Source organism: Thunnus maccoyii, chromosome 13 (assembly GCF_910596095.1).
Source record: "Thunnus maccoyii chromosome 13, fThuMac1.1, whole genome shotgun sequence".
Taxonomy (NCBI): domain Eukaryota; kingdom Metazoa; phylum Chordata; class Actinopteri; order Scombriformes; family Scombridae; genus Thunnus; species Thunnus maccoyii.
Window position 1 is genome coordinate 25,191,056 of NC_056545.1, and position 13,945 is coordinate 25,205,000.

Sequence of the window (13,945 nt, forward strand, 5' to 3'; positions counted from 1 at the left end):
TCAGCAACACACAGTGTCCCCAGCATGGAGAGCTCGATCTGCCTTTCAAGTGGCCAGTCAGGGGACCAGAGCTGTTCCTACAGTGGTGAGATGCAATGGATATCCATCTGTAGCTGACGTCTGCTCTGGCCCGCTTTTGTTTTGTAAGCCACAGTTCTCTGAGGGAAGCCGGTGATTGGATTGGACAGTTATGAAGCTGTAGAGTTTGCCCGAATGCCACTTTGTTCGAACGTTCTCCTCAGCCGTTTGTTTAGATGTGATAATTGTGCAGGAACTTCGATGCTTTCCACATGGCCAGAGCTGGGGTCTTAGATTGAGCAAGTATTTGCCCACTGCGGTTCTGCACCTCATTATGCAGGATGGTTTATCTGCACTGGGGCCTGCGTGAGGTTTGTTTTCTTCTAGGAATTGGAGATACTGTAGAGAAGACAAGGGGGTGGCTGTCTACACCAGGAAAAGAGAAATTATACTTATGGCAGAATGTTTTCTTGTGTTGTACTGCATAGTGGAGGCATTGATCCAAAGTACTTTGTATTGCTGTACTGTAAACACAATTTTACCTTAGTTGATCATTGCAGGAATTGCAAGCGTGATGTCCCTGTTCACCACACGTGGCCCACTATATCCTGACTACCGTGTAGCGTTCCTCCTCTAAAACGTTTCCCCAGAAGTGTCCATAAGAATCTGTCAGGCGGTATAGTGTGTCAGAGAGATTACCGACATCCTGGTTTTCCATTCGACAACCTCAGTAGAAAGGAGAAGCTTTGTAAAACATCCGCAATCCAACAACAACATTTTGTATCAGCAGAAGTGGGCCAGATTTAATGATGTTTGAACAAAATCAGGAGGCCTCACCCAAAAAGATGGGAGAAACAGCAGAAAAACAGCAACTGCTCCAACCATCACGGTCATATGGGGTTTTCATATTGTGTGTCTGTTATTTTCCAGTCACATTTCCACTGTGTTGTTCATTGACATCCCTGCTGAAAATTCCAATAATTTTTGAAAGATGAGCCTCGCCCCTGCTGTCCGCCAAGAACCATATGCAGATTCTTGGATGCTCTTTGTCCTCGAGCCTCACAGTCTTTGTTGAAATACTTCTATATCTGTGTGTGTGTATGCCTCAGTAAGCTGTCACATCTGTCTATATGCCTGGCCTCTAAAGCTCCAGTGGCTCACACATGGAATGAAAACACCAACAGGACTGTGCTTGTGGAGGTGCACAATGCTTCTGCTAGTTGCAAGTTAGTGAAGAAAGAATGCTATCAGTAATTTTTAACAGGTTTCACAAATCCTCAGTGATCGAATCGAAACGTCGCCTCCACTTTTCTGCTTGTTTTCATTGTCTGTCTTTGAAAAGGTGGAACAGGCGAGTGGACATTTTCAGAATTGTAATTTGAATGTAAAAAGGTGTTGAAATATGCTGCTACAAATACAGTAGGCGACTTGAGATATACAAAATATAATATATCTTTGAGGGAAGTACAAGGAGGGATTGAAGACGCAGTTCGTGCCAAGTCATGATTCGGTTGATACCGAGCGTTTAGCTTGTGTTTCCTCTACACCATATGAAGATGAAACAGTAGTTGACTCTTAATCAGTAGCTTGAGGTACTGCAGCTGTTATTTTTGGGTTGCTGCATGCTGTTTCTGCATGAAGGCGGGGTGTTTGGTAGGCATCTGCTCAGCTCCTGTAGTGATCTAACCATGTTCATGGGTGAGTCGAGAGAGAGAAAGCCCCCCCACCCCCCCACCCCCCAAGTCACAAACACGCATACTGAATTTGCCCAGCAGGCAGAGAGACAAACGAGTGGACATGAAAAGTGCTGGCTGAGGGAACTACATTTATTAATAGCATTCTTCCCAGGCTTGTATCAAGATTTAAAGTGAATGCAGGGTCCTTTAAAATAGTGCATTAAGCCTGTAGTCTTATCTAGACTGTGATCTTTAACCCTAATGTAAGCAGAAGATGATGAACAGTGGTGGAGACGTGGTTTATGATGTTCAGATTCATATCTAAACATAACAGTAGAGGGTCAAAAGCAAATAAATAGCCAAAACTAATAAATGTCTGGCAGGTGTTTACATACTGTAGGATAAGTGTGAGATTTAAAGGGTTTTAGTCTAAACTGGACTAGTTAAGAAGTACTTAACATATAAATACTATAAGGATTTTGTAAGGCTTTTTATTCTGTCTTTACTGTCTTTAAGGCGCAGTCGTTTCAGGTCATGGCTCAAACCTTCGTGCTTTTGTGTTTGTTGACTCTCTCTTCACATTTCAGCAAGTCCTGCTGACCTTTCCATATTCCTTCCACTCCACTAATCTGAGTGCGACACAGCCTCTCCATGTTTAATGTAAATGTACAAAAAACCGGGCAGCTAGGTAGCGTACCACTGAGAGAACCTCTGACTCATCATTAATAGTGTTTCTGCCTCATGTACAGATTCTACACTCTGCAAACATCCAGCTACCTTCGATGGATCAAGTTTTCATAACTTCGGTTATTGCAAAGGCTTTGAGTTGTCATTAGCATTTCCACTTCAGGACTTCCCATGACATTTAGTTGTTCATATGGCAGGACCGTGAGCACAGTGCCAGGCGTTTGATCCTGCTTTATGACTTCCTGTCCCAGGGCAAGGGAGGAAGACTGCTCGTTTCCTGCTGGGACTGTGCAGTCTGCATAAACTCTGACCTCGCTGGTGTGCTAATGGCAGAAGTCTTTATCTAATTTGTTTTTATTTTTATCAGTAAATATCGGAAACCCCTCCCACTCTTGAAAACATCTTGTCCAGAACAGAAGCTTTATTAAATCAGATACATTGTTTTTACAGTCTGCAACCACAGCAGACAATGCAGTTCCTTTCCCATTCATACCATACAAATGTGCAGCCGGACTGACATCTGGCCACCCGGACAGGTGTTTGTCTTCCCTAATCACACAAAGCATTCCTCACATGGCAGATATAAATATGCTGTAATGAGTTAAAATGATTTAAACATATCACAATAATGGTTATTAGGTAGATTCAAGGAATTATGTAATTCTCTCAGAGCCTCCTGGCTGTTAACAGCAAATCTCTTTTTATTGGCTTCTTGAATGTTTGACCTCCTGTATCGGGCCTCTTTTGCCACCATACATTAGGCTAATGATGATGTAATTGTTTTCATGTGGAGGAAATGTTTCTAAAGTCCCTCCAGACTGTGGAGGATGTTTTGAACTTGTCAGCTGTATAAAAGATGAGATCACCGCAGTTGTGGTTATCTAGTATTTACACCCGCACCAAATCCAGTTCTAGTGCTGTGAAGCAGACTGACACCACATGTAACATGTCAGGGATCAAAGCATTTCAACTTGATCTTCTGCCTTTGTCACATATTAAGGAATGTTAAACTTCTGGAGAAGAGCAGTGTAAAGCTCCGTCCCTAATGTGTCAGCAATTCATGCGCTCTTGTATAAGTTTACTTGAGTAGCCGAAACTTAAGTAATGCACAATTTGAAATTAGTCACTTTACAACACTCCACTATGAAATGAACTACTGAAATGTACCAGTTTAAACAACCTTGGAGGACAATGTTGCTTTCTCCAGCTCTTTGTGCTTCTCAGATGATGAGTGCACTCTGTACCTTGCTTCGCTTGAAACAGCCTGTTGCATAACCAGCATGTCGTGATGAATTCATTTGAGCAATCTATTTAAAAAGCGTCCCTGGCAGAAGCATGAAATGTTTTGATCCGGCGGGGGAGCCAGCTCGAGTGTGTACCTGTTCCCTCTGCTGGTCCTGCTTTCAAAGAGGCTGAGTGGGTGTTATATGAGGGAGGGCACCTCAAAAGTCTATTTCACAGAGTCACACATTGGTTGAATTATGTAATGTGTGTTGTATAATAGCCAGGAGAAGGATGTGTACTGAATGTGTGTGTCCAGGCTCTGCGGAGGAGTTGTTTGGGTTGATTGCATCTCTGCCTACTTGTGTCTTCTCCCCTCCCTCCAGTATAAACTGACGCTGGCGGCTGAAGCAAGCGGGTCAGCTGTGTTTAGATAGAAGACACTGTGATCCAGCTTCACTAATCCTGCAAGTGGTTGCTTGGTATCGATCATTAGTGGTAAACACTAACTTATTTAGTTTCAAATCCGTCTTCTTTATCTGTGAATTGGATGGAGAAGAGGAAGAAAGATTGAGAATCAAAGCGGAGTGAAGGAGAAGAAAAGAAGAGACTTGGAGACAGAGAGTAGTGTGGTACATCAGCCTTTAGCCTGAGGTGGTTTTCTGTGCCTGCACTGCTAACACTGTTACACAAAGACTTATAAGAACCCAATCATCAGGATGCTTGCTGGGAGCTGACACTGCTGAAATCTCCATTGATTGATTAATAGATTTTCCACTTCCATGTTGATAGCTTCTTCACCTGATAATGAGGTTTTGACCCTGCACTGATTTTTCGGGGGGATTTTTTTTACTCTATTGGTAAAAAAAAGGGGGGTTTGTGAGGGTTTGGAAGATGCTGTGAATTAGTTAACGGAATAGCTGACCCAGTTTTGCTGGAGAAGAAAATGTCAGAGCTTACAAAACAGATTTTTTGACGATCTTTGATGATTTTATGTCCTTCATTAAGGCATGTTCTCAGTAGTCGGCTCATCGTGGAGAAACTGCACCACCTCAGTCACATTTTGTGCTGATGATAATCTTGAATTGAGCTCATAGGACTTGTTGTAACTATCCCTTAAAATAATCAGCAGTCCTTTGATTTCTTGAGTGGCGGTAGGTAGGATTAATCACTTTATTAGGCTCATCAGGTGGGCGTCCTTCATTCTCTGGTGTTTCGTTGATAAGCCCATGACACCTCCAGAGGGCAACATCTGGCGTCCCAGGTGTGCCCCCCTCCGCTTTTAACCCTTCCTATAGGTTGATGGTCACCTTGCAGCCCAGATCAGGGCCTTTCTCTTCAGCCAAAGCCAGTTGCTGCTACACTCGGCAGCCTCCGACAATGACCTGGTGGCTTGTCCCATCTCTTTCAGGACTCCAGTGGTTGATTTGGCCACCAAATCTCTGCAAACTCACATCCACTGGGAGCACTCATGCTGTCCAGCCCTGCTACACAGCCTCAGCTGCTATGTGTGTGTGTTTCAAACTTTTCCATTCATACGCTTCACCCACTGCAGTTTTTGTTGGTTGCTTGGCAACTCCACAGTGACGACAAGACTCCAGTTTAAGTTTGGGGTCAGCATGAGCTGGCTCACCCACTACCTGTTTAACATGGAAAGCTCGCCATCTCTGCATCATGATCGGACATCCTAGAAAAAGAAAAGTGTCTACATTACGAACTTCCAAAAACTGAAGAAAACACTGAGTTGGTTTAAACACAGAAGTCCTGTGTGCTGTAAAACACTTTATCTGCCTCCCTCCTAACATTTAGATACTCAGAATTGTTTACCATCAGTGCTTTTTACCGTAAGCCTCAGTTGTGTAATACTTTCTCATCTCATCTTATGTCATTCATCCGCTCACCTCTTCGTCCCCGTTAGTCCCACCTCCCTCCTGCCTGTTCGTGTAATCTTCCAGGTGGCTGCATCCAGTCAGCCGTGACTTTATTCTCCAGAGTGAATTATTCAAGCAGGCCAGCAGCGTCGTCGTCCTGTGAGGCTGCACTCTCTTCATCACTGGAACTGGGTCACACTGTTCAGATGTAACCCAGCCTCGTCCCAGTCAACCAGAGGGCACAACACGAAGGCACGAAGCTTCAGCATAGTGGGTTCACATCCAGATCGCACTTAAGGCCAAGATAGTTTAATGCTACATGAGATTTGTATGAAGAATGTGTCACCCTCCCTTGAGACTTACTTTTTAGCTTCACCCTATTTACACAGATAAACTGATACCAGCTAATGCATGACACCAACTGGAAATCTTGTGCACAGGAAATAACAGATCTAAACTGGACAGCAAAAGCCAGTAGGTGAAAGCTAAGTCCAGAAAAACCTGGAGGCAGCAATGATGGCTAAACCTGCCATGGAAAGATTTCTTATCACAATCTCTTCCCCTACTTGTGAAGACAAAAAAATAGACCCACTTTTTTGGTTTCTTAATGTTATGATGCTTTATGAGTTATGAATTCTAAACTTTCAGAAATTCCAAAAACTTATTTTATACCACTTCTCTGGGTTTCAAAAATGCAAATTTGCCTTGTGCAGCTTTAACTCTATTTTGAGACATGGGTGTTTATTTAAAGCAAACTCAAGTTTTATCTCAGCTCAGATTCTATCCTATAATATTTGCCAGGGATGGGCGGATCAGTTGTAATTAAAGAAAGTTCACTGTGTTGATGAGATGTAATTACCTCCACTGTTGTTTGCCTGAAAAGATTTCTGTTGTTTGGTGAACAAATAGACTTTGAGCCAAGGAACAACACATTTGAATTTTTGTGTTTCACATATAAAGCATCAGCTGCCTCATTGCTCTCTGTGGGTACACCGCAGAGTGACTTAAATAATAAGATTATGAAAATAGACATTAGAATAAATCAAGAGAGGAGCAATAAATATAAGTTAGCACAACACATTAAGGGGAAGTACATGAATCACTGTAAGGAAAATATGTGAGGAACAGTGTGTATACAGAGTGTGACCTCATTGTTTGGATGCAGGTCTGTCATGCAGAACCTGCAGCATTGCTGCTTCAACATTTGCTCTTGCGTCACTCTGCTTCTCAGCCTCTTTTTGTACTTAGTTTCCTTTCCCTCATTTTATCTCTCACTGTCCTCACCTACATCCACATTTACTGATCAGACTCAAAAATATTCTTCAGAGAAGGGAACACAGGTTTTAAACATTTTCTGCTGATTTGTGGATAGGTTTAAATAGCAGGCTCTATGTCTCATATCTTCTCATATCCTGAATGCTTTGTTTTCCCTCTCTGTTTATAAGTGGGCACTCACACACTTCTCTTCTCTTCTCATCCAACCACACCCAATAACACAGACTCCAGCTACATGCTAATGAAACCTTCCCGTAGCTCCTTGTCTTTTCTTCCCTCCTCGCTCCCCTTCACCACTTTTGTTCCAAAGTGCTTAATAAGTGATGGAGCGGTTAATCGGAGGAAGATGCCCCCCAACGGCGCAGATGAAAGAGAAGAAGGAATAATCTGTGGAGCACCCTAAGGCTGTGATTTCCCACCCCGCCAAACCCCCTCCTGCCTCTGCACTCCCATCTTAGCACTCCCACAGTACCCTGAAGGACCCTCCCTTGAAAGCCCCCCTCGCATACACACACACGCACCTCCTTTTTTACTCTATTTCCCCTTCCTCTTGCTTAAGCTCCAGTGAAAGCAGCAGGAGAGATCAAAGAGGTGGAGCGGGTCATCTCATAAACATACTTATAGAGACCGTTCTAATTAAATCTGATTGAATTATCCGCTCTCAACACTGCTTGCAGCTGTTGATGTCACCCAGCCCTGTCATTTCAGCCAATCTCAGGCCTCGAAGAGACACACATGATGAAAACACAGCACTTTGTCATTTTTGATGAGTAAGTCAAATAGGCCGGGGGCCGCTTCCCCTTTCTTTTGATTTCATCATTTTTCGATACCCAAGCCCCCAATGATCACCTTTGTTCCACCGTTAGCAGCTTCACAGGGACTCACAGTAAGAACATTACAGAGCTGAGGCCATGTGAATCCTGCTTCTGCCACATGTGCCTGCAGATTGTAACATACAATAAACCATACATGCTTTCAGCCAAACCTCCTTAAAACATATGATTTAAAACAAGCTGCCAAAACTTTAAAAATCTATACAGATACACACTGAAATGCTCTCTGGCTAGCTTTGTACATTTACAGCAAAATCCCCCATTTTTTTGTATTAAAGGAATAGTTTGACATTTTGTACCTATTCACTCATTTTTGCAGAGTTAGATGAGAATGTTGATTTTGTTCTCATGTTTATGCAATGACTATGCAGCTAGAGCTAGGAGATTATTAGCTTAGCATAAAGACTAGAGGCAAGAGGAAACAGCTAGCCTGACTCTGTCCAAAGCTCAAAAGTCCACCTACCAGCACCTATAAAGCTAGCTGTTTCCCACAGATCCTAGCCTTCATGCTAAGCTAAGCTAATCAACTTCTGGTTTTAGCTTTATAGTTAATGCACATACATGAGAATGGTATCAATCTTCTCATGTATGTCTTTGAAAATAAGCATATTTCCCAAAATGTCAAAATATTCCTTTAACAATTGAATGTAGCAGCTGTGCATACATGTACTACAGGTCAGGCAGGACAGGACATGCAAATTCTACACCAAGTGGCCCCAGCTGGAAGCTGGATTTGAGCCCAGGACCTTCTTGCTGTGAGGAGAGCCACTCCACAGCTTTCTATTCAAAAATCTGGAGTCAAAAATCTGTAATTGCAGGATCATGCTAATGTCAAATATTCCAGCTATAACTTGGGATGGGATTCATGAACAAGTTGCTTATGATATTAGGAAATTATCATTGTAAACCTCACACACAGGGGGATTACAGTGAAGGTCAACTACAAAACATTTACAGGCAGATGTTTTTTAGCCAGATGTACAACATTCCCAGGACATCTTCCATCCACTCATAGGTTACATGTCAAATACACTAAAACACCAGACTGACTGCATTACAGACTGTCAGGACCATCCCATGTTCATTAGCCAGGCATGAATTCAGAGCTGCTCCATATTCATGTCAGAGCGCTGTAGCTGTTAAATTGATCATTAATTTATCTCTGGCTCGTGAAGGTGTCTGTGATTGGCAGAGCAGTGCTGAAGCCTGCAGGAGTGGAGGCCGGAGAATCGCAGAATCAACAGAATCACAATGCTTGTCAGGGAGCGGCTGCAGTCCCAGATGGAGTCTGGAGTGTAAACCAGAACCTGGTTCAACGCTCCCTTCCCCCTCCTGTCTGGTCATATGCTGCGGCTTTACGAGGGGCTGTGCCACCCAGCCCATCTATAATTAAGGGCCAGGACTGGCCCTGATGTCAGAGCACAGGCACTCAGGGCTGAACCATCTGCTTCCTCACCTTTTCACATTGTGATTTTACCTTCATCTTTGAAGTTAAAATAAACTACATTTTAAAATGAAATATCTTTAAATTGCCCTTTTAAAAAAATGGTGTCAAGTAAGTTGTTCGTTGGAGCTCTGGTGCACAGATGTCCAGCAGCAAAAGCAGTTTGTTAAAGAAAAATATATAAATTATAAGAAGAATTGATTAGTTGGTATGATCCACAGTATCAAAGAGGAAAAAAGAAAAAGTATAATGGAGAGCAATTTTTAAAAAGTGTAGGAGCAGCAGGTGATTTCTGAAAGCACTCACACCATAGCAATGAGGGCTCAGCACCAAACCTGGAACCAAAAACACTTCACAGATCACCACTTTTACTAATTACTCTTTTTTTCTTTCATGTAGCCTTTCATTCCCACAAGAAAACTTAATCTTATCTCCCTGTTGAACTCCATCCTCTTCTTCCTCCTCCTCCTCCTCCCCTGCTTGCATCTTTCCTCTTCTCATATCTCACAAGCTCAAGGCCCCACACAGTTCATCCTCTCTAATAGCATACAGTGAATTTATCTCTGCGGTACATTTTTATCTACGAGCGGCCCTTTTTAGGAAAATAAGGGGCCATTATTCCGCTCATCTTACGCACAGCAAAACCCATCCGACCAACATCAGAGTGCTGAAATAGTTTGGTTCCAACGAGATTCAGATAAATATTATCCTGGCACATCGCTATCCTGTCATTATTTTGCATTTAAATGTCACATACGGAGTAAATGTGGGTTTAAGGGAACCGTGGCGGTCTGTGTGCAGCCTGTGCAGAACTGCAGGGAGTGTTTTTAATGTGTGTGTAGTGGTGTGAATCCATAGTATTCTTGGTTGACACGTCTGCATGTACAGAATATTGGCATGTTTTTAGTGCCATAAATAAAGCATGAGCTAACACTAGGGAGAGGGCGGACCTGGATATACGTATATGAATGTACAGTTTGCGCTATGCTGGGGGAGATGATGTGTGTTCACTCCATGATGTTGCTGATGTGATGTGTTGTGAAGTGTTGGACTCTGGTTGACCCGGTCCTAGAGACGCCGGAAAGCTGCTGTTACTCTAAGGAGCAACGCCACGCCAGAGTGTGTGACTGGCTGTTCATATATCGAACATCTTATCTGGTCAAACAAAAACAATCAATCTCAGGAGTGTGAATATACAGAAGAAGTCATAGAAGAGTATGTATAAAGAAAGTGAAGACAGTAACATGAGACACCCCTGGAACGTGAGGAAAAGAGGGTTTTTTTATGTCTCCTTGTGACAGCAGAAAAATTTGATAGACATTGAAAAATCAGCTGTCTCATTTGTAAATTGAAGACTGTGTTGTTGACTGTTGATCGGACTAAATAAGGAGTTTGATGACATCATGTTGGGCTTTTGACTTTTAACTGAACTTGTCATCACTGTGGACTAAACAATTAAGGATGCACTGATCCATAAACCTTCTTTAAGTTAAACAGATGGGGTATCAGTCCAGTTCACATTAAATATTGTTCATCACTGGCTTAAATGCAGTGTTTCTGCTGTCATTTTAGACTCTTTAGTGTTGTGTGCCAAGCTAGTCTGTATTGGTACATACATACCCTGCGTTGGGGTTGGATCGGAGCATCCCTTTAAAGGAGATATAGTCTAATTCAGGACTGAAGTGAAAAGATCACATGAAGGCATTAGTTTTCACATGGCTTCCCTCTGGAGCTTCCAATATGGAAGTTTTCAATTTGGACTTTTCTTTTTTTTCCCTGCTTATGTTACCATCTCTTTGATGGATGCTGTGGCAGCAGAACTCTCTTGCAACAAAAATATCTAAAACACATACATAACAGTGAACATATACACAGTCCAAATACACTTATCTATTTCTGCGTTCCCTTTCTCTCTCATCTTTCCCCAAAAATATCTCATGTCTCCCCTGTGGGTTTTTTTTTCTCCTCCCATTTCCAAAACATGGTTTTCCCAGACATTCTTTCCAGGACGTGACGCATGGAGTGTGTATGTCTCATACTTACGAACCCTGGAAGTTAAAAATACTCTGCGGTGAGGGTTGGCTGAGGTCTCTAACCCTCTACACCACCCCTCCTCCTCCTCCTCCTCCTCCTCCTATGCTCGGTCGGTCACAAAGTCAGACATATAGTCTGTTCTGCTCACCCTTCCTATCTGTTCACTATTTTATCTTCACTACAGAAAACACAGATTGTTTTACACCCTGTTATCATACTGTCTACTGCTGTCTGAGACACCTGCCAGAGATATGATGACTTTGTTTGGACTGCATGGACGTAAAAGTAACCTCTGAATACAATATTTCCACTTACACTCTGTCAGCTAGTAACTGCTGTAATAAAGAGAATATAGAATTGACAAATCACTAAATCATCATTGAGAATATCAATAATCATTAACCTTAGTGATTTTTTTGTGTCATCAGAGAATACAGGAGGTGAAGAAAAATGTTTCCCCCGTTATTATTTATTCATTTTGCTTCAACCTGATTCTTTCCATTTGTATAGTTGGAGTAAACACATTTAATAGAGAGGAAGGAGAGCAGTTTCTGTCAGAGCACATATTGTATTTATGCATCTTACTTGCCATCCTAGTAAACACAGCTGTGTCGCAGCATTTCAGAAGATCAAGGAAATAGTGTAACATGCACATACTGTCCTCTCTTCTTATCGGAATCCCTTTATGAATCACTGTACAATCAGCAGGCATCAGTCTACCCACCGCAGACACCCACTGAATCACAGCTACTGCTCATCTCAGCAGACAGCCGGTCGTACTGGTAGCGAGGTTTCAAAAAATGCAGCCTGGTGTCTGTAACCTTTTCCCCAGCAGAATATATTTCTCCTCTAATTTGAACGGGATAGGACACGGTGGATGGAGATGGAGTTTGACAAGCGTACACACACACACACACACACACACACACACACACACACACACACACTCCCCTGCCCCTATCGATCCATTATACAGAGGAATACGCCTTTTAACAGCAGCCAGCTCAGGCTGTCCTGTTGAATAAAGATGGTGATTCGCTCCGCGTGTCCTCTGAGGATGTGTGTGTGTGTGTGTGTGTGTGTGTGTGTGAGCGCGTGTGCATGTGGACGTCTTTGAATGACTTTCCAATGTCAACAGGCAGGCTTAGTGAAAAGGGTTAAGCATTGTAGTGGAAAAAAAAAACCCAGTGAGTGCCTTCATAGCAGGAGGGGAATGGTGGAAATCAGAGAACTGTAAGAGCATGGTGAGGAGAAAAGAGGAGGAGGAAGGAAAGTGTCACATTTTGAGAAGCTTTTAAAGCCTCTTGTAATGTTTTTGGCTGTTTTTATTTTTTTTGACATTTTATCTAAAAGTGAATCCTTCTGCTGCTCATATTTATCATTCATTACCTGCCCGCTTTAACGCAGCTCTTTCTCCTCATCACATTCCTCTCCACTCGCGTCATGAGTGTGGTGACCAGCTCTGGGAAAGGTTGACAAGGGGTCAAAGCGTGGAACAAAACACAGTACTCCCTCTTTCACTCTCCCTCTCTCTCCCTCTCTCTCTCTCCTCTCATTTCTCACTGACTGTTTATTGCGCCCTCCTCCCCTCCCTCCTTTCTCTGGAGGTGTGTCCATCAACATCTGGAGAAGCAGGGCCGCTCAGTGACAACAGGAGCTCATTCACTCCCCCCCCCCCCCTCCCCATCTCCCTCCCTCCCTCCCTCCCTCCTCTCTCTCTTTTTCTCTCTCTCTTTCTCTCTGCCTCTGCCTCGCTCTAGCGCTCTGTATCTGTGTTTGCCGTTGTGGAAGTCAGATTGCACGAGCGAGGAGATGTTGGCAGCTGACTGTGGAATGAGCTCACAGCGAGAGGCACCAACGTGGAATTAATACCAGGCTTATCAAGGAGACCATGGCAGCATCTTGTTCTCCTGATTTTCATCTTTCTTTTCTTTATTGAAGTGAACATCTAGACTTTTTTTTTTTTTTCTTTTTTTCTTTTGCCGGTGAATTCTTCCTGTCAGGAACGTCTCTCCAGCACCTGGTCCAGTGATCAGTGAGAGAGGTTTAGTCCTCATTGTAAGCGGCGTTACTTCCTCCACCTGTGTTCGGTGGAAGGGGGATTCAGAGGCTTTGGGATGACGGAGATCTTGGTGTCGGATGTAAACTTGAACTCAGTGTGTGAGCGTCTGGAGCAGCACTGCTGCGTGGACCAGAACCAGCAAAACCTATCCAGCCAGCCACAGACCCCTGTGCTTAAAAGGCACACCAACACCGGGGCCAAGCTATGGGGCCGCGTCCGCAGCAAGCTGCTCAGACAAAAGGTCTCTGACTGACATATGCACACACTCACACACACAAAAAAAGCATGTCACGTGCATACACAAGCTGTGTTTCCTCTCTTTTATCTTCTTTCCCTCGCAATTGTTCTCTTCTTTTTATCACTGTGTCACTTCCATCTGTTTGCTCTGTGTCTTTTATGCTCACTGTGTCCTTCTCCATGTGCGTGCGCTCGCTCCCCGGGTGTCTTTCTTTCAGGGCAGAGTTGACTATTATCTGATGGGTCTATTGACTGCGGTAGAGGTAGTGATGTAGTGCTATAGCAAAAGGTGGCTAAACTATGATCTGCACTAAAAGCCAACCGCTGTAAACACAAAAATATATATTTTTAGAAAAGCTTTTTTTCCTCTTTAAATGATCTTATCCTCAAATAACTCACATCGATTTGCTCATTGTACATATTTACCAAGCATTGTGTTGGCTTTAAAACATAGTTAATGTTCTCTATATCAAGGTGTGTGGTGGATTGATCCTCCACCACAAACAAGTGTGTCTTGATGTTAATGTTTTGATAAATAGGTAACAGATACCAGGAAGATGTATTCTCACCTGGATACTGAACTGTAC

At 43.1% G+C, this 13,945-nt stretch overlaps 1 protein-coding gene across 5 annotated transcripts in view; it reads left to right on the top strand.

The window, feature by feature from the left end:
• Positions 1–13,945, top strand: part of abr (ABR activator of RhoGEF and GTPase) — a 131,686-nt gene that overhangs the window by 103,475 nt on the left and 14,266 nt on the right. The window contains exon 1 of one of the 5 annotated variants that reach the window (XM_042431278.1): positions 12,833–13,362. The exons of the other annotated variants lie outside the window; for them this stretch is intronic. Within the exon in view, the coding sequence (XP_042287212.1) occupies positions 13,177–13,362 (186 nt within the window). The 5' untranslated portion in view covers positions 12,833–13,176. Of the gene's footprint in view, positions 1–12,832; positions 13,363–13,945 lie in introns of those variants that run through there. 5 annotated transcript variants of the gene reach the window in all.